Source organism: Hyla sarda, chromosome 4, assembly GCF_029499605.1.
Source record: "Hyla sarda isolate aHylSar1 chromosome 4, aHylSar1.hap1, whole genome shotgun sequence".
In the NCBI taxonomy this organism is placed as follows: Eukaryota; Metazoa; Chordata; class Amphibia; order Anura; family Hylidae; genus Hyla; species Hyla sarda.
In genome coordinates, this window is record NC_079192.1 from 294610786 (window position 1) to 294631839 (window position 21054).

The window sequence follows — 21054 nt, forward strand, 5'->3', positions numbered from 1 at the left end:
ATATCTCGATATCTTCAATGTAGTCTGTAACAAGTCTGACAATTTAACTAATAGTGCTTACACAAGCAGATACATGTTATGACTTTCATAAGTACATCTATTTATTATTCCTATTATCTCCTACTCATACAAAGCTTCAGAGCGCCATCTGATGACAATTAGACTACACAGAGCATCCAGGATGAATAAGAAATAAGTGTGGGTATAGGAATAAATATTCATGACTGCTCCTCCACCGACTATAAAAATCGGAAGACCTTGTGGTCATCTGCAGCAGAAGGCTTTGTGTGCTGATCGATTCCTAACTCAGGTATGTTAGAAATTGGAGTCACAATGTTCTGTGTGTCTTAGGTAACGGGGACGATTCACCAGAACTTCTTTGTCAAAATGACAGATGATACATTCTGATTGTTGGGTCACATGACACATTTGTATCTCCAATCATATATTTTTTCCTGACTACAGAATACTGTAACTATGAAGTCTGAAGTGGGAACTTCTCTGTGCAGAAAGCAAAGTCTTATAGAAGATGCTCGGAAGGAGAAGGAAGTATCGGAGTTAAGTGCGACTGAGCCTATAGTAACATGTGATCACCCAGATGATGGCAGCAGCACCTTGAATCTAATGTTCACAATTAGGAATGCAAGTGCCTCTTCTTTATCAAGCAGCTTAAAGATTTTAGAGGTAAATGCCACACCATTTGACCTGTAATGTAATTTTACAATATACATAATATTTCAAGTACATTTGCATATATATATAATTTTTTTATTATTATTAATGAACAGTTACTCAAATTTGATATTTTATCACTTAAGTAGTTTGACAGGGTTCTTACACTGTACAGCTACGTAAATAGACCCTAGGCCTGCCTATGGCAGGGATCAATGACGGCTTTAAAGGGGTACTCCGATGGTTAATATCTTTGCTATGTTGTATCTTCTTGTTTTTATTTTTTGCAATTGACATGTTTTATATGTTTGTGCAGCATGTGTCTGTATTTCTAACCTGTTTGTGGGCCAGGAAGTTCTGTAGTTTTGCGTGGTATTTGTTACTGTCGTCCACCGTGTCGGCGATTTTCAGAGTATTCTGTGGACATTGCGTCAGGGCTTTTTTTTTTCTATGTTTTTTTCTCCGTTAGTGGGTGGCTTCTTTCATTCCCAGCTACTGAATATGTATTAGGTTTATTTCGGGCTCTTCCATGATTGGTTCACTATGTTTTTAGTTCCGTAAATCCCTCCACATAGCTGAACCAATCGGTGTTCATTGCTAACGCATGCGTATGTATGTGGTGACGTATGTATGTGGTGACGTGCTTGTATGTGGTCATGCGCTTGCTGCCTGTCCAATCATGATGTCTAAGGTGGGTTTTAGCATGTCCTTTGGTTCATTCATAAGATTTGGATAATTGTGTGTGCGTCTGTGTGTGTATTTTGTGCATGCACGTTTATGTGAATAAATTATTATTATTTTTTTTTTTTTTCTTCAGTTTTGTCTGTTTGCAGGGGGAGGGAATGTAGATGGGTGTCACCAGGCATAAGCCAAAAGGAAAAAAAGGGGAGGTAAAACAGCAGGGCATAACCAAAAAAAAAAAAGAAAAGACACCCCATACCAAACCAGCAAGGCATGTGGCATGCTGGGATTAGTAGTTTTCAGCACAGCAAGAAAAAAAAGGAAATAGAAGAAACAATAAGAAAATAAAGTGGGTGATACAAAGACGACAAAGAACGGAAAGAGAGTAGCCAAAACACCAAGAAGAGAAAGGAAAAGAAACAAAAAGGGTAAGTCAAAATCCGAAAAACACGTTGACCACCGGAGTACCCCTTTAGCTACAGAGAATAGGGATTCAAAAAAAGAGTCAAAACGAATTAGTATGGAAACGAAAATCACCGAGGACCAAAAAGTTACCTCCACCTCATAGAAAGAAATAGCTATAGCAGATTCACCCTGAGAGGATCACATTAAACAGTGCTTCCTCTATCTGGGATTAAAGTAGAAATAATTAGTAGCAATAAAAAGAGCAATAAATTAGCAATAAAAGTAGCAATAAAATGAGACACAAACAGGAGAATACAGCACACTGCTAGCACAAAGATACAGATAAAACATGAAATGCAATATTGCTACAATAAAAAATGAAAAATGTAGGTGCTTCGCTCACCATTTGGCCAAATAGTTTGGACCATCCCACCGCGATAAGGTGACCTCATTGGGAAGGACCCTACATTGTGAATGTGCCTCTGTGCAATCAGTTACCAGGCTTATAATGTCTTAAACATCCAGCACCTTTAGCCTAGCAGCGTGCACCTGTATGCCGGTCCATGCAATGGTTTGGTGTCAGTATGTGCTGGCTAACTCAAAATGATTTATTATTGCAAACAGTTACAAACAGCAGCTCATAAACCATGGAGTCGTTGTCTTGGTATGTCATAGATGGGCTCCCAGATTATGTACACCAATGGGAATATAGTTTTGCATTGTTAATTGTATTTGTATCCTATAGTTTTCCAAAGTCCTTCTACTGTCTTTGTAGAACATATAGATACCAGTTGAGGGATAGGACCAAATACAGTGGCCCAGATTTATCAATCTGCTTAAAATTGTAACTTTTTGGTTTAGTCTATAGCAACAAATCACAGCTCAGCTTTCATTATTGTTAAAATATGAACGCTGAGCTGTGATTGGTTGTTATATGCAAAAAAAAAAAAAAATTATTATTTTGTGTCATTAGAGTTTTAATATTCAGCCTGCCCAGAAGTGAAGTGAAGGCATAGAATCATTTATAGGATAAGGAAATACTTAAAATTCTCTATCGTCTTAAGAGCTGGTTTTGTGTGTATATTTGTCGCACAGTTGGCGCTGTGCAGGGTTAAATTCTCTTTTTTGTGACTTTTTCAGTTTACACTATTTTTTGTTTTCTTTTAAAGTGTGTACAGACCAGTTAAGTATTTTGCAGTGGTAAAGAATTGATCAACTGCGACTTTTTTTTTTTTTTTTTTAAGTCACAAATATTTGCGCAAACACCACCAAAAAGTCGCATAAAATAAAATAAAAAATCACCAGTCCAGAATGTGTACCTGCGCAAAACTTTCTTTAATCAATTTGGTGCACCTACATATTTGCAAAATATAGGTGTACAAAAATGCTTCACCTACAATGATAAATTCCCCCCTCCCCCCTCGTAGTCTCCTTAAACCAGTGGTCTCCACGAGAAGTTGCAAAACAACAACGTCCGGGCATGCTGGGAGTTGTAGTTTTGCTACATCTGGATGTTCACAATTTAGAGAACACGACTTGTAGTTTTGCAACATCTGGAGGCACCCTGGTTGGGAAACACTACCCACCATAGCTGAATGTGACTGTGACTTGGTGGGCTATTTCACCACTAGATGTCAGTCACATCTTAAAGGGGTACTCCGGCCCTGAGACATCTTATCCCCTATCCAAAGGATAGGGGATAAGATGCCTGATCGCAGGGGTCCCGCCGCTGGGGACCCCCACAATCTTTCATGCAGCACCCCGCTATCATCAGCCTCCGGATCGAACATCGCTCCGGGTCTAATGAATCACGATCATGGGGCTGGAGTATCGTGACATCACGGCTCCGCCCCCCATCTGACGTCACGCTCCGCCCCCTCAATGCAAGCCTATGGGAGGGGGCATGGTGGCTGTCATGCCCCCTCCCATATCCCATAGGCTTGCATTGAGGGGGTGGAGCGGAGGCATCTTATCCCCTAAGATGCCTGATAAGATGTCTTAGGGCCGGAGTACCCCTTTAAGTCTCAGCCTCAGTGTTGTTGATACAGCCACTTTTGTCACTTTCTGGCAAATAAAGCAGATGCAGAAAGAGTGCATTTTGCAGGCAGATTATTGGGTCTCTGTGAAACAGTAGGAATAAAGATCTCCTCTTTCAATGTGCAAAATATGAGACATTTTTCAAGAGCTTTCAGGGAGCTGAAAACAAATGTACATTTCTGATGCTATTGCATAACAAGGATGGGTCAAACAAAACATGAATGTCTTGGAAAAATCAGGACTGGGAAATATATGCCGCCCATATCTAATGTCAGAATTTATGGAGACGCCTTTGAGACATCAGCCTTTAGCCTGAAGAAATCTGAAATGGGGTTTTTGAGCAGTAACTCTTTTTTTTATAGCAGGGATATGATTCCTTGATATTATGGGTCTCATGTACTATGATTCCTCTTAATTTTTCCCTTTTCAAAGTGATGTTTAATTTACCTTTTTGCCAAACATCTTTAAACTTTGCACCAAAGTGCGCCAAAGTAAAAAAAAAAAAAAAAAAAGGATTGGAACGGTTGTAAAAACTAGGCAAACTCTAGCACATGTTTGGCACATGACATTAAAAAATATAGCGAAATGCGTTTGCTCTGACTTTATTTCCCAAAATTTGCACAGAATAAGAGTCAATGGGGGAGATTTATTAAAGGAGTACTGCACGTATCCCCTATTGTCAGGAATTTATTATTGCGACTTTTAAAAAAGTTGCACAGAAAACCGCAAACCCTTCCAAAACACCGTAAATCTACACCAGCCAAGACCTGGCTAACATACTTTAACAGTATGTTAAAAGGTCGCACATTTTGGCACACAGGGTTAAAAAGTCGCACAAGAAGTCGCAGAGTAGGAAACTTATAAAGTAATGCACAAGTAAAACATGACAGTGAGGACATGCTGGGAGTTGTAGTTTTGCGACAGTTGGAGAGTCATAGGTTGGGGCTAGCTACCCGTACGTGTGTCTCTCTGTATGGTACACAACTACAACTCCCAGCACACCCTAATAAATAATAAATACATGTGAATAAGTCCCCACCCCAAAAAAAAAAAAAATTAAGAATTAAATAAATAAACATATTTCGTATCACTGCGTCCAGAAATTTCTACACTATTAAAATAGTTAATGGTCCCTTTAAAGGTGTAAACTAAAAAAAATTTTGGGTAACATCCCCCCACCAAAAAAACGCAAAAAAAGTGATCAAAACATTACATATACACAAAAGTGGTATAGTTAACCCCTTAAGGACTCAGCCCATTTTGGCCTTAAGGACTCAGACAATTTAATTGTTACGTTTTCATTTTTTCCTCCTCGCCTTCTAAAAATCATAACTCTTTTATATTTTCATCCACAGACTAGTATGAGGGCTTGTTTTTTGCGCGACCAGTTGTCCTTTGTAATGACATCACTCATTATATCATAACATGTATGGCGCAACCAAAAAACACTATTTTTGTGGGGAAATTAAAACGAAAAACGCAATTTTGCTAATTTTGGAAGGTTTCGTTTTCACGCCGTACAATTTATGGTAAAAATGATGTGTGTTCTTTATTCTGAGGGTCAATACGATTAAAATGATACCCATTATTATATACTTTTATATTATTGTTGCGCTTAAAAAAAATCACAAACTTTTTAACCAAATTAGTACGTTTATAATCCCTTTATTTTGATGACCTCTAACTTTTTTATTTTTCCGTATAAGTGGCGGGATGGGGGCTCATTTTTTGCGCCATGATCTGTACTTTTTTTTGATACCACATTTACATATAAAAAACTTTTAATATATTTTTTATAATTTTTTTTTATAAAATGTATTAAAAAAGTAGGAATTTTGGACTTTTTTAATTTTTTTTCGTTCACGCCGTTCACCGTACGGGATCATTAACATTTTATTTTAATAGTTCGGACATTTACGCACGCGGCGATACCAAATATGTCTATAAAAAATGTTTTTTACGCTTTTTGGGGGTAAAATAGGAAAAAACGGACGTTTTACTTTTTTATTGGGGGAGGGGATTTTTCACTTTTTTTTTACTTTTACTTTTACATTTTTTTACATTTTTTTTTACACTTGAATAGTCCCCATACCATGATTGCTAATACTGATCTGTTCTATATATGGGACATAGAACAGATAAGTATTATCGGTCATCTCCTGCTCTGGTCTGCTCGATCACAGACCAGAGCAGGAGACGCCGGGAGCCGCATGGAGGAAGGAGAGGGGACCTCCGTGCGGCGTTATGAATGATCGTTCATTTAAATCGCGAACTGCCGCAGATGCCGGGATCTGTATTGATCCCGGCACCTGAGGGGTTAATGGCGGACGCCCGCGAGATCGCGGGCGTCGGCCATTGCCGGCGGGTCCCTGGCTGCGATCAGCAGCCGGGATCATCCGCGCATGACACGGGCATCGCTCCGATGCCCGCGGTTATGCTTAGGACGTAAATGTACGTCCTGGTGCGTTAAGTACCACCTCACCAGGACGTACATTTACGTCCTGCGTCCTTAAGGGGTTAAACACTACAGATCATGGCACAAAAAAAAGCCCTTGTATGTGGAAAATAAGAAAGTTATAAGGGGTCAGCAGTGCAATACCGCAAAATGCAGCACTTAAAGGGGTTATCCAGGAAAAACAACTGCCTCCCAAAAGTTAAACAGATTTGTGAATTATACAATGAAAAAGAGGTAGCGCGCACTCACCGCGGGTAAACAGCTGCAGGCCCAAGGTCCGGGATCACCACGGCATAGACGGAGACGGTAAGGGGCGCTCAGAGGCTACGCCGGCTGTTTCGGACGTAGGAACGTCCTTCTTCCGGCCTCCTTGGAGGCCGGAAGAAGGACGTTCCTACGTCCGAAACAGCCGGCATAGCCTCTGAGCGCCCCTTACCGTCTCCGTCTATGCCGTGGTGATCCCGGACCTTGGGCCTGCAGCTGTTTACCCGCGGTGAGTGCATGCTTCCTCTTTTTCATTGTATTATTGGATACTTTATCTAGTGTGTGCACCCCGCAGGTGCTGCTTTGTAACTTATCGGGTCCGGAGGCTGCCAGTGTACACCAGCGGTATCGTATATCTGCTTGTTCAGCTGCACGGTGTGCTCTCTCCTCCTCCAGTGGTTTTAGATTTGTGAATTACTTCAATTAAAAAATCTTAATCCTTTCAGTACTTGAGCTGCTGAAGTTGAGTTGTTCTTTTCTGTCTAAGTGCTCTCTGATGACACATGTCTCGTGAACTGTCCAGAGTAGAGGCAAATCCCCATAGCAAACCTCGTCTACTCTGTGCAGTTCCCAAGGCAAGCAGAGGTGTCAGCAGAGAGCACTGTTGCCAGACAGAAAAGAACAGCTCAACTTTAGCAGCTGATAATTATTGTAAGTAATAAGATTTTTTAATAGAAGTAATTTACAAATCTGTTTAATTTTCTGGAGCCAGTAGATAAAAAAAAAAGTTTTTTTTTCCTGGAATACAACTTTAACCTTTAACACAGCCTTTTTTCTTTTCAGTGTAAAATTGGCTGTGTTGAGATAATTTTCCCTAGCTGTTTATTGCTTAGAAAAAATTAGCAATTTGCTGTGCGCTATTCCATAAATTTGACCCATGTCAGCACTTTACAGCAGAAATTTATTGGCCCACATTTATCATTGTAGGTGCAAGTGAAGCATTTTCTTACACCTTTTTTTTTTTTGTGTGCTGGTAATGTGTAGGAGCACCAAATTTATTAAAAGGTAAAAGAGCTTTGGTAAATTTTGTGCAGGTCACATTTTCTGAAATTTCTGTCTACACATACACCAAAAAGCTACACCATGTCTGGGCTGGTGTAGTTTTAGAGACTTTTCAGTGGCTTTGCGCCTTGTTTTGCTCCTTTTTACAAAAAGGCGCAATGATAAATCCCTTCCATATCATGTCTATTGCAACTCAAAATCAGTGGATTGCAACTCAAAATCAGTGGATTGCAACTCAAAATCAGTGGATTGCAACTCAAAATCAGTGGATTGCAACTCAAAATCAGTGGATTGCAAATCAAAATCAGCAGAAATGTGTAAACGAAAAGGGGCAAAAAAGGCGCAAAAAACCCTGCTTGCGCCTTTTTTGCCCCTTTTTTAGACACAAAAAACAGTCTAAAGACAATGATAAATGTGGGCCATTGACTGTAAAACATGTCTATCACAGACAATATTGATTAATTCCCCCCACTGTTTGGAAAGCACTGCAGCAAACTTTGAAGTTATGTTGGACCTTCTTATACATGACCACATTGTACTGTTATTTCATGTGTTTTCCCCTATGATACTTCTTCAGAAATAACTGATTACAGAAATGATATTATGTGCCAGCCAAAAACAAGTATTTATGCTTCTTCTTTAGAAACATGGCACTATAATATATCATATAGAAACAAGGCCTGCTGGACGGGGCAAGAAGAAAGGAGAAGAATTGGAGTGCTTTGTGAAAGGCTTCATTAATAACTCTTCTATTTGTTCTTTACTATCCTCATTAAAGAAAGTAGCAGGTGATGTAAAAATAGTCAAGGAACTAACAGGTAAGTAATGTCACAGAGTAGCAAAGTTAAATAAAAGGGGCAATGCAAGGTGCAGTTTCACAGAATACAGTAACTAAAGCTAAAACATAAAAGATTGTGATAAAAAAACAAAAAGAGGTGTAACTTGTAGTTTCTGGGTCCCAATACAAAATCTATAACAGGGTCACATGTCTAACATTTGCTATTTATAAAACTGTTTTCTTATCGGGCAGAGGTTTCTTTGGCCACCTTAGGCACCAGGGCCCCAGATGCGACTGCTGCCTCTGTACCCGCTATAGTTACACCCCCACACTTGGTCGATCTAGTCTGCCCTTATATTATTTCCTTTTTGTTTTTATCTCATTATAGATATATGTTTATACCAGGTATAGTAAATTTACTTAATAACATCACAATAATCTTATGACACCATCTGAACTATTGCAACATCATTGTAAAGGGACCCAAATTATGGGCTGATTGGGCTGAAAAAACTGACAAATGATGTCCTCCTATTTTTATTGTATTTTAGACTCTTTTTGCACCCATCCCCACAAGCAAACATGGCTTAGATTTAAAGGGGTATGGTATAATGGAAAAGATGGGTGGGTTGAGATGCAACTTAGTCAAGGGCAAAATTTTGGTACAGTAAACTAATAATAGGTAGTATAAGGCTAGTCAACAGCATCTAGTAAATGATTCATTCTATTGATGGTTAGAGGAAATCTACTGCACTCTATGTGCACCACATGTAGATGCTTAAAGGGGTTATCCAGGCAAAAACTTTTTTTTATATATATCAACCTTTCAGTATTCATGAGCTGCTGAAGTTGAGTTGCTCTCTCATGACACCTGTCTCGGGAACTGTCCAGAGTAGAAGCAAATCCCTAAAGCAAACCTCTTCTACTCTATGCAGTTCCCGAGACAAGCAAAGATGTCACCAGAGAGCACTGTTGACAGATAGAAGAGAACAACTCAACTTCAGCAGCTGATAATTATTGAAAGGATTAAGATTTTTTAATAGAAGTAATTTACAAATCTGTTTAACTTTCTGGAGCCAGTTGATATATACCGTGTATAAAAAAAAAAAAAGTTTTTTCCTGGAATACCCCTTTAACTTTTCCTTCTTGTGTCACACAGTGTTACCTAATGGCACCCACATTGATCAGTTAAATATGAAAAAAAACACAAAACAAGGTGCACTCCTAGTGTGGACGGTACACGTAAAAATAGGAGGCTTACCGGAATGTGTTGTGCTCAGAGCACAACACCTCAGCAGGCATATAGACTCGCAGGATGGAATGGAAGTCAGCAGGCACGGTTTCCTTTCCAGGTTCCTCTGGGTCACTGGATGGGTAGTGGAAAGTAATGGATATAATCCAAGAAAACAGGAATTACCATACGGCGCTTCTCCTCCTAGGACAGATGCAGGCAGCAGTCCATGTGACAAATGAATGGATTCTTTACTTTGCAACTTCAAGTTTCGAGCTCGTGCTGAGCTCTTCGTCAGGCATATGATACACAATGTTAAAATCAAGTGGTATAAAAGCCCGGGGAAGGAACATCTTCCGGGTCAGAGGTTCATTACAATTAAATATTATGTGCTTTAAAACATATTAAAATCAACAAATGTCAATGTATATATGAACAAAGGGTTAACCTAGATTGCATTTACAATACCTGCTTTATAAATGCAATCTAGGTTAACCCTTTGTTCATATATACATTGACATTTGTTGATTTTAATATGTTTTAAAGCACATAATATTTAATTGTAATGAACCTCTGACCTGGAAGATGTTCCTTCCCCGGGCTTTTATACCACTTGATTTTAACATTGTGTATCATATGCCTGACGAAGAGCTCAGCACGAGCTCGAAACTTGAAGTTGCAAAGTAAAGAATCCATTCATTTGTCATATGGGCTGCTGCCTGCATCTGTCCTAGGAGGAGAAGCGCCGTATGGTAATTCCTGTTTTCTTGGATTACATCCATTACTTTCCACATTGATCAGTTAGGCCGCGTTAACACTAGGGAGTTTCCAAGCATAATTCTGTTTTGAAATTCCGCTCGGAAACTCCAGTTGCTGTCAATGGGATACTGTTACACAGTACACGCTACAGAATCTCCATGGCAGGGCTTTCTGCTGTGAAAATTAATCTGCTGAAAGAATGAGCCTGATATTCTTTTGACTGAATCAGCACAAAATAAATTGCTATCTTTGGGGAAAGCAATGTCCGCATAGTCCTAGCGCTGACTTATTCAGTCAGTGCTGACCACCTTCGGAACCTCTAGTCGGAATATATTCATCCGGAGCTTCTGTAAAGTAAACATAGCCTTAGAGGCTCTCATTTTTAACTTACTAACCTATATCGGATGGACAGGAGTAACACACAAATGCAGGATCAGACTATACAATACCAGCCTAGATTTGCTGATTTATTTAGCTTTTATACTATTTTGTTTTTTCCACCAGCTATATGGTGGACATATTGGGAAAATTGTAGTACACTGATAAAAAGTGAGACATTGCACTTCAGTAAGGTTTAAAACAATCCTTAATGTAGAAATTATAAAAACCAGAAATCCCACAGTAATTTTTCCTGTCAACACAAATGGAATTTTCTGACTACTTTAAGATTTATAAAAATAAAAATAAAAAAAAATATATATATATGTATGTGTGTATATATATATATATATATATATATATATATATGTGTGTGTGTGTGTGTAGGTTATGCATGTATGATGTGTGTATGTATTATATATGTATGATGTTTGTATGCATATAGTATGTATTTATGTATTATGTGTGTATGTATAATGTATTTATGTATGATGTGTATATGTATATATTATGGATTTGTGTATGTATTATGTATGGTGTGCATATGTATGTATGATGCATGCATTATCTATGTATGATGTATGCATGTATTATATATGTATGATGTTTGTATGCATATAGTATGTATTTATGCATTATGTATGTGTGTGTATATATATGTGTAGGTTATGCATGTATGATGTGTGTATGTATGTATGACGTATGTATATATGTATTATGAATCAGAACAAAAGAAAAAAGAAAGTTTCCTCCAGCTCTTCCAAGGATAACGGTGCTTGTAGTATTAAACCATCAAACGTTTAATCTGTATACATTAAAAATAGAAAAAGGTGGACATCATAAAAGAAAAGTGAAACTCCAGTGCGTTTTGGGCTACATATAGCCATGATTAAGAGCTACATTTTGCTCAAAACGTGTTGGAGTTTCGCATCTCTTTTATGATTGATGTCCACCTTTTTCTATTTTTAATGCATACAGATTAAAGGTTTGATGTTTTAATACTACAAGCACCTTGAAAGAGGCAACTTTCTTTTTTCCTTTGTTCTGATACACGGGACACGGCCCACTCTCTGCAGTCCGTGCTCTTCTACCAGCAAATATACTAAAAACTACTACAGCACCGACCCGGTAGCTGAAATAACATTTTTTTAATGTATTATGTATATATTTTATATTATGTATGTATTATGTGCCCAATCCCCCACACAGCACCCATAGCACCCCTCAAACACACAGCACCCCTCAAACACACACACACAGCACCCCCCCACACTCACACACAGCACCTCACACACACACACACACACACACACACAGCACCCCCAGTGCAACATAATGGGAGTTGTAGTTTTGGTCACCATATATTGTATCAGGGCATGCTGGGAATTGTAGTTGGTAACTGAAAATCCCAGCATTGCATTCCTTGAAGGAATGCAATGCTGGGAGGTGCAGTTACCAACTACAATTCCCAGCATGCCCTGATACAATCTATGATGACCAAAACTACAACTCCACACATCTTGCACTATATAGGAGTACAATTTAGATTATGGTGCAACATGCTGGGAGTCCTAGTTTTGGGTCAACTGCAGACCCAAAACTACAACGTGCATGCTGCTACAAGCTTGCTGGGTGCCGCATCACTTTTTCAACCAATCTGGTGCAAAAAAAAATTCTATTTGGAATATTCCCCCCCTCTGTGCCACCATCTTATAGTGAAAGCATTCTTCTGTTTGCCAAGTAAAGAAAAACATGAGTTTTACCATTCAACTTACAATTTTTTTTCAAATCAACATCAAATGCATCCCTATAAACACCAGCAAACATACACACAAGTGGGAGGTCTAGTCAGGGCTGGTGCATGGATTTTTGACACTCTAGGCAAAACCTAATTTTGACAACCCTTTGGCTCCGCCTATTGAACCCCTTGGCAAATATAAGATCAGGGGTAGAATTAGTCCTGTAAGCCTCATGGTAAATTCTAGACTTGTCCTCCTCCCTACAATTATAACTATACTGCACCTAATGTGGGGGAACTATATTGCACCTAATGTGGGGGAACTGTACTGCACCTAATGTGGGGGAACTATATTGCACCTAATGTGGGGGAACTGTACTGCACCTAATGTGGGGGAACTATATTGCACCTAATGTGGGGGAACTGTACTGCACCTAATGTGGGGAACTATATTGCACCTAATGTGGGGGAACTATATTGCACCTAATGTGGGGGAACTGTACTGCACCTAAAGTGGAGGAACTGTGCTACTAACCTAATGTGGGGGAACTATACTACTAACCTAATGTGGGGGAACTATACTACCACCTAATGTGGGGGAACTATACTGCCAACCCAATGTGGGGGAACTGTACTACTAACCTAATGTGGGGGAACTATACTGCCAACCTAATGTGGGGGAAATATATTTCCATCCTAATGTGGGAGATTTATACTGCCAACCTAATGTGGGGGAACTATGCTGCCAACCTAATGTGGGGGAACTATACAAAAATATAAAATTGTACTATTCTGATCCCTATAGAACTTTTATTTTTCTGTATATGGGGATGTATGAGGGTCATTTTTAGCGCTATGATTTGTAGTTTTTATTGGTACCATTTTTTTTCTTTTTTTCTTTTTAGATATTTTTTATGGTATTTGAAGTGACCAAAAATGTGCTAATCTGATTAGCGCACTATTACAACTTTTGGGACCCCACTTCTGATTTTGCCCAGGGCCATGCTAAGCCTAAAACCGGTCCTGGATCCAATCCTCCTACACTATGCAAGCAAGAGTGTGTGTGTATATGTATGTATATATATATATATATATATATACATAAACACACACACACGCGTGCGCGGAGTGAGTTTGTGCGTTAGGGTGCACACCCTAATGCAGTAGGCTGCGCATGCCTATGATATATATAGATTAATGTAGGCAGCACACCAAAATCCGTGCAAAAGTGTTTATTCCAAGAAAAGAGACAATGTTTCAGCGATCTCACACCGCCATTTTCAAGTGATTTACAAGTGATACAGGTGGGGTTTAAATACACTCCCCATTTAGTGACATCATGATCATTAGCATATCACATGACAATAAACAAAATATAAACAACGTGAAAACACAAGTTTTACAGTGAAATCTTCTCAATCAAAATCATCTCATATATACAATGTTATACAGTGGATACATATACATGATCTGATCACCAATTCCTCCTGGTGACAGATTATTAACCCATCATACGTGTTCTACTAATAATGTGAATATTGTGAAGACAAGTGAAGGGTTAAAAACATTACCGACTCAAGCAGCCTCCTCCATACACTGGCCTCCTTGAAAATCATGTCATTGTCCACAAGCCCGTCTTCCACGAGGGACGCCGGGACTTACTTCCGGCATCGCCGGACCTCAACCAATCACAGAGACGGCGTCATCTGTTGTCATGACTACTCTCTGTGTCGTCAGTGTAGCGATGACGTGTGCGGCTCAGCCAAGTTCCGTGGCTCTCTGCGCATGTCTACTGTGTGTTAACACAGTCAGCACCATCTTGGAATAGGGCAAGAAGGTAAGTTACCACATATTATCCTATGGCAATGTACTGGCAAAGTAGATCGCTCTATTGCTTAATAGATTAAACCTCTAATGGTAAAAAGAGGTATAATTAACACATCCTATTAATACAACCCTGCATGCAACAAAATTAACATTCAAGGGGCCTGAACCACTTACTCCGTACCCTCCTAACTAGTGCCTGGGTGCGTCCTGTAGGGTCCAAAGAAACCTCAGGCCTGCATTCTCTCTCCCAAATTGGTGTGTTCTCACCTTCTGGACTTCGGGATACTTCACCAGACCATCGCTTCTGGTACAGAGGTGTTATTTGGCAACCCAACATGCAGATGGCATTCATTCCAGGGTATTGTATTAGGAGTATATGTATTATTAATCTGTATTAGTCCTAATTGCCCCAGAGACGCCGTCACTGTGTTGGTAGAAAAAATGAAAACAATATCTAAATCTAGACACAAAATTAATACATTTGAGGAACCGTGTTGAGGTCTTCGGTACATTTCTTGGGCTGCTTTGTCGTAATGTGAAGACTTAAAGTATCTGAAAATACAGAAAATATACATAAATAATGGATAATATCACTCATAAAATTAACCACACTGATTATAAACTAGACTCTGAGAGATCAACTTGTGTCTACATCATCATTTTAGGGGTAACCACGAACTCTACATTGAGGCCATTTGGTTTCAGTGAGTTAAGGTTATATATCCACCTCAACTCTCTTTTTTGTAATAAGGAGACCCTATCCTCACCCCTTCTCAATGGTGGTATATGGTCTACTACCATGCATTTTAAATCTTGTTCCCGGTGCCCCGCATCCAAAAAGTGCTTGGATACCGGCAAGTCTGTTCTGTTCTTCCATATGGAATATCTATGTTGATTTAACCTTACTTTGAACTCACATTTTGTTTCTCCAATGTATATTAACCTGCAAGGGCACCATAAAATATATACCACAAAATCACTCTCACAGTTTAAATAGAAATTTATCGGGTATGTTTTGCCCGTTAGGGGGTGCGTGAATGCATTCCCTTTCACCATGTACTTACAGTTCACGCACCTCCTACATGGAAAACATCCCTTAACTTGTACAGATGCATACTTGTGTATCAAACGTTGTTTTGACACATCCGATTTAACCAGTTCATCCTTCAGATTCCTGGCTCTGTGGTACGACATCAATGGCATTTGTCTAAACTCTGGAATGTTTGGAAAACTCTGGCTAATCAGATGCCAATGTTTCTTCAATTTCTGAGCTATCTGACCCGAAGCCTCATTGTAGGTCGAGATAAATAGGATACGTGTTGATTGGTCTCTTTTTAACCTAGGTGTCCTTTGTCCACTTCGTTCATCATAGAGTCTCTGTTTTTGTCTGTCTATAAGTGTGGGTGGATATCCTCTAGCAATAAATTGAGAGGTCATTTTTTCAATCGCCAGATCAAGCTTGTCATCATTATCAGCAGTCCTGCTGGCTCTTAAAAATTGACTGTATGGTAGCGTCTCGATCATTGGTCTAGGATGACAGGAATTAAACTTCAAAAGAGTATTACAGTCTGTCGGTTTACAGTAAAGATCTGTTGACAATCTATGATTAATAATCTCCGTGTCCAGAAATTATACTTTGTCATGTGAATAGGTAAGTGTGAACTGTAGGTCTCTGTCAATGTGATTAAGGTATGTCTGAAATTCAACCAGTTCGTCACCTGTGCCGTCCCAAATCAAGAAAATATAATCTATGTAGCGCCACCACCCCAGGATTTTCCTGGAGTGGTGGGCTACATAGACGTGACTCTCCTCAAAGTCTCTCATCACTATGTTCGCATACGTGGGCGCCATGCCCACGGCAGTCCCACGTAATTGAACATAGTATTTCTCATCAAAGAAAAAATAATTATTCTGTAACACAAACATCAACAATTTCAAGTTAAACTCAATTTGGTCTGTGTTAAAATGTGCTCGTTCCAGAGTTTTACCAATAGCCATTACACCCCTCTCATGTTGAATCGACGTATATAGACTCACTATATCAAAGCTAGCAATTATAGCATTAGAGGGTACAAAAATTTGTGAGATTTTTGTCAAAAAATCCTTCGTGTCACGTAGATATGACCCTGCTGCTATTGCAAACTGATGCAGGATTTTATCCAAAAAAATGGAAACATTATTAGTTAATGACCCCCTGCCGGAGACTATAGGCCTGCCAGGTGGATCTCGCAGGCCCAGGAGGTACAACAGAGGAGTAATTGGATGTTCCACTATTAAAAATTCACCAAGCTTCTTATCAATGAGCCCATGTTCAAGTGCGTCATTGATAATCATCTGTAGTCTCACCATCATCTCAGTCTTGGGGTCCCTGGCTAATTCCCTGTAAAAATCTTGGTCACTGAGTTGTCTATATGCCTCCTTCAAATAGCTACTAAGGTCCATGATTCCGCAAATTTATTCATTTTGTGTCTAGATTTAGATATTGTCTTCATTTTTTCTACCAACACAGTGACGGCGTCTCTGGGGCAATTAGGACTAATACAGATTAATAATACATATACTCCTGATACAATACCCTGGAATGAATCCCATCTGCATGTTGGGTTGCCAAATAACACCTCTGTACCAGGAGCGATGGTCTGGTGAAGTATCCCGAAGTCCAGAAGGTGAGAACACACCAATTTGGGAGGGAGAATGCAGGCCTGAGGTTTCTTTGGACCCTACAGGACACACCCAGGCACTAGCTAGGAGGGTACGGAGTAAGTGGTTCAGGCCCCTTGAATGTAAATTTTGTTGCATGCAAGGTTGTATTAATAGGATGTATTAATTATCCCTCTTTTTACCATTAGAGGTTTAATCTATTAAGCAATAGAGCGATCTACTTTGCCAGTACATTGCCATAGGATAATATGTGGTTACTTACCTTCTTGCCCTATTCCAAGATGGCGCTGACTGTGTTAACACACAGTAGACATGCGCAGAGAGCCACGGAGCTTGGCTGCGCCGCACACGTCATCGCTACACTGACGACACAGAGAGTAGTCATGACAACAGATGAAGCAGTCTCTGTGATTGGTTGAGGTTCGGCGTCCCTCGTGGAAGACGGACTTGCGGACAATGACGTGATTTGCAAGGAGGCCGGTGTATGGAGGAGGCTGCTTGAGTCGGTAATGTTTTTAACCCTTCACTTGTCTTCACAATATTCACATTATTAGTATAACACGTATGATGGGTTTATAATCTGTCACCAGGAGGAATTGGTGATCAGATCATGTATATGTATCCACTGTATAACATTGTATGTATGAGATGATTTTGATTGAGAAGATTTCACTGTAAAACTTGTATTTTCACGTTGTTTATATTTTGTTTATTGTCATGTGATATGCTAATGATCATGATGTCACTAAATGGGGAGTGTATTTAAACCCCACCTGTATCACTTGTAAATCACTTGAAAATGGCGGTGTGAGATCGCTGAAACGTTGTCTCTTTTCTTGGAATAAACACTTCAATTTTGCACGGATTTTGGTATGCTGCCTGCATTAATCTATATCTACTAAGAACCGGAGCACCGAGGTTCAAAGGCCTGCACCCGACCACATTAACTTCAGGAGGTGCTGCTTCTATTTGGATTACATATATATATATATATATATATATATATATATATATATATATACATTTTCATTGGTTTAAATAAAAAATCTGTTGGGTATAAAAGTAGCCATGTTCATGGGTTTATCAGGTTTGTTTGGGTTTCTTCTTGTATAGTATTGCACAAAAAAACTAAACCATGTTCCAAAAGCCGACACTAAATTGTCAGAATAGGAATAGTAAATTGAGTAACTGTATTAGTGAATTTCTTTAAATGACCATGATGACATTGACAAATAACTCAATTCTGTCTTGTTTAACATGAAAAAGAATTGTTCTGCTTTCAACACTTTTCTGATGTAAAATGTGAAAATGTAAAGATCATTACATATTTGGGCTTCTTAGTGCATCTCACATGTGTTTTATGTAATTCATACAGCACCGTCTTTTCCGAGAAAAGTTCAAGACCTGGATATGTGCCAGAATCTCAATGTGAAATTTGAACCAAATTTTGACAAAGATCACCCAGTAAGTACTATTATATAATCATGCCTTCCACAATGTTATGCTTGGTCCATCATAGTTCTTTTTGCTATTAAATGTCATCAATATCATACTTCCTATTATTCATACATATAAATTCGGAAAGAAAGATTTGCCCCACTATATTCATACTACACCTGCATTTATTACATAGCATGCACAAATAGAACGGACCAATCCATGGTCATATTGGTCTTCTCTCCAATCTCTTTTCTACATCTATATGTACTGTGTAAATATACATTATAAGAGGGGGTTCATGGGGAATGTTGCTATCAGATCCTTTATTACTGTGTATGCCTCTGCTTCATTTATATCATTTTTAGTGTCAATAGCTGGCCATGCACATGTGACAAAAGTAGGCTAAATCTAATCTAATGTATATGGGGGCCTCCTGGCTGTCCCCATACACCAGACATTGGGGGAGTGAAGCCTGGGGAGATACTAAATGTTTGTCCCAGCAGGAGATAAGCTGATGCCAGGGGTGGTTGATCTCTCCTTATTGAAATAAATAGGCTCAACTAAAAGCGTACATGTTTCTAGATCTACAAGATCTAGTAGATTGATGCTCATTTAAAGGATTGTAACGTTGCATATCAATGTATGCTTTGTCAGCCACTTATTTACTGCTTACACAGTGGTCCATGTAAAAGGCCCTTTAGCATTAGTACATATAGGCAGTGGTTTAATTGAATTACTTAATAGAACCAAACCTGAGGTCCATGTGTATGGAGACTATGGAGATACGTATGATAAAGTAGTGAATATGACAGCAAGCATTTCATGGACTTTTGGTTATCTTATCAAGAAAACAAAACAATTTCTCTCTAGCCTAAAATGGCTGCTTAAGAGGAACATATTGCATTCAATAGTTTTAGGTTTACTGTCCCACTAACCTCATTTGTCACCATTTATTAACTATATTAAAGACTTGGGTTTCTCGTATATGATATTCAGTGGCGCACATAGAAAGGGGGTCTCATAGAAAACACCAGAATGGGCCCCCTATTATGGTGTCTGACTTTGCCCCCAGCTCAGAAAGCTCTGTTTTTTAAATTTCCCTTTGCTTTCTGTGACTCATTGGTCAATACTAAGGATGTCCCAATATCCTTTTTTTAGGCCGAGTATGAGTACCAATACTTTTTTTCTAGTACTCACCGGTACCAATTACAACCATGTAAGTAGTAGCAGCCCCCTCACCTGTAGGTAGTAACAGCCCCCCTGTAGGTAGTAACAGCCCCCCTGTAGGTAGTAGTAACCCTTTGTAGATATAAAAAGCCCCCCTGTAGATAGTAGTAGCCCACCTTTGTAGATTGTAGTAGCCCCCTTAGATAAAAGACGCCTCCCCTGTACCTGTCAGCAGTAACAGCCCCCCTGTAAGTAGTAACAGCCTGCTGTAAGTAGTAGCAGCCCCCCTCCTGTAAATACTAGTAGTCCCCACCTGTAGGTAGTAACATCTCCCCCAGGGCCGTTTGAAGAAATTTGGGGGCCCCAAGCAAAATGGACATGGAGGCCCCCCCCCTTTGATGTTCACGCACGTTACGCTATAGGGCCAGCATCAGGACATAGTAATGCCGGCCCTTGAATTCTGGGAGCGCAACGTGAGCGAACGTCGATACGATGCACATTAGGTGCAGCAGTGTTCCCCCCCACATTAGGTGCAGCAGAGTTCCCTCCACATTAGGAAGGCAGTGTTCCCCCCACATTAGGTGCAGCAGTGTTCCCCCCACATTAGGTGCAGCAGTGTTCCCTACCCATACCCCCTGTCCAGACCCCCCCCCCCCCCCCCGGGGCCATTTTTTTGGGTGGGGGTTTGACTGCTGAGACTCCCACCGATCACCTCGGTTAAAGTGGTTCTCCAGCTGTTGGAAAGCTAAAACTCCCATCATGTCTGGAGAACCTCAGGCATTATGGGAGTTATGGAAATACACAATGATATCAGTGACCTGAGTGATGTCTTCTGACTTGAGTGATATCTTCTCTGTTATCTTTTCTTCTTCATCTGGTCCAGAGACCAGGTCTTCCTCCAGCTCCATCTTCTCTGCAGAGTCTGATGCTCAGACATCATTGGCTCCTCACTGTCAGCAGATCCTTATCCTCTGCATGAAGACAGTAATCATTATAACCTTGCCAGAAAGTGTACCCTGAATATAATACTGCCCCACACTGTACCCTGAATATAATACTGCCCCACACTGTACCCTGAATATAATACTGCCACACACTGTATCCCTGAATATAATACTGCCACACACTGTACCCTGAATATTATACTGCCATACACTGTACCCTGAATATAATACTGCCCCACACTGTACCCACTAAATATAACACTGCCATACACTGTACCCTGAATATTATACTGCCATACACTGTACCCTGAATATAATACTGCCCCACACTGTACCCTGAATATAATACTGCCCCACACTGTACACTAAATATAATACTGCTATACACAGTACCCACTAAATATAATACTGCTATTCACTGTACCCACTAAATATAATACTACCACACACTGTACCCACTAAATATAATACTGCCATACACTGTACCCACTAAATATAATCCTGCTATTCACTGTACCCACTAAATATAATACTGCTATACACTGTACCCTAAATATAAAACTGCCCCACACTGTACCCTAAATAAAATACTTCCCCACACTGTACCCTGAATAT

At 39.7% G+C, this 21054-nt stretch overlaps 1 protein-coding gene across 1 annotated transcript in view; it reads left to right on the forward strand.

The window, feature by feature from the left end:
- Window positions 1-226: 226 nt before the first annotated feature.
- LOC130369375 (tyrosine 3-monooxygenase-like) overlaps window positions 227-21054 on the forward strand; it is a 63552-nt gene continuing 42724 nt past the window's right edge. Inside the window, exons 1-4 of the mRNA XM_056574553.1 lie at window positions 227-310; window positions 466-684; window positions 8160-8334; window positions 18264-18352. Of these exons, the coding sequence (XP_056430528.1) occupies window positions 478-684; window positions 8160-8334; window positions 18264-18352 (471 nt within the window). The 5' untranslated portion in view covers window positions 227-310; window positions 466-477. The remainder of the gene's footprint in view (window positions 311-465; window positions 685-8159; window positions 8335-18263; window positions 18353-21054) is intronic.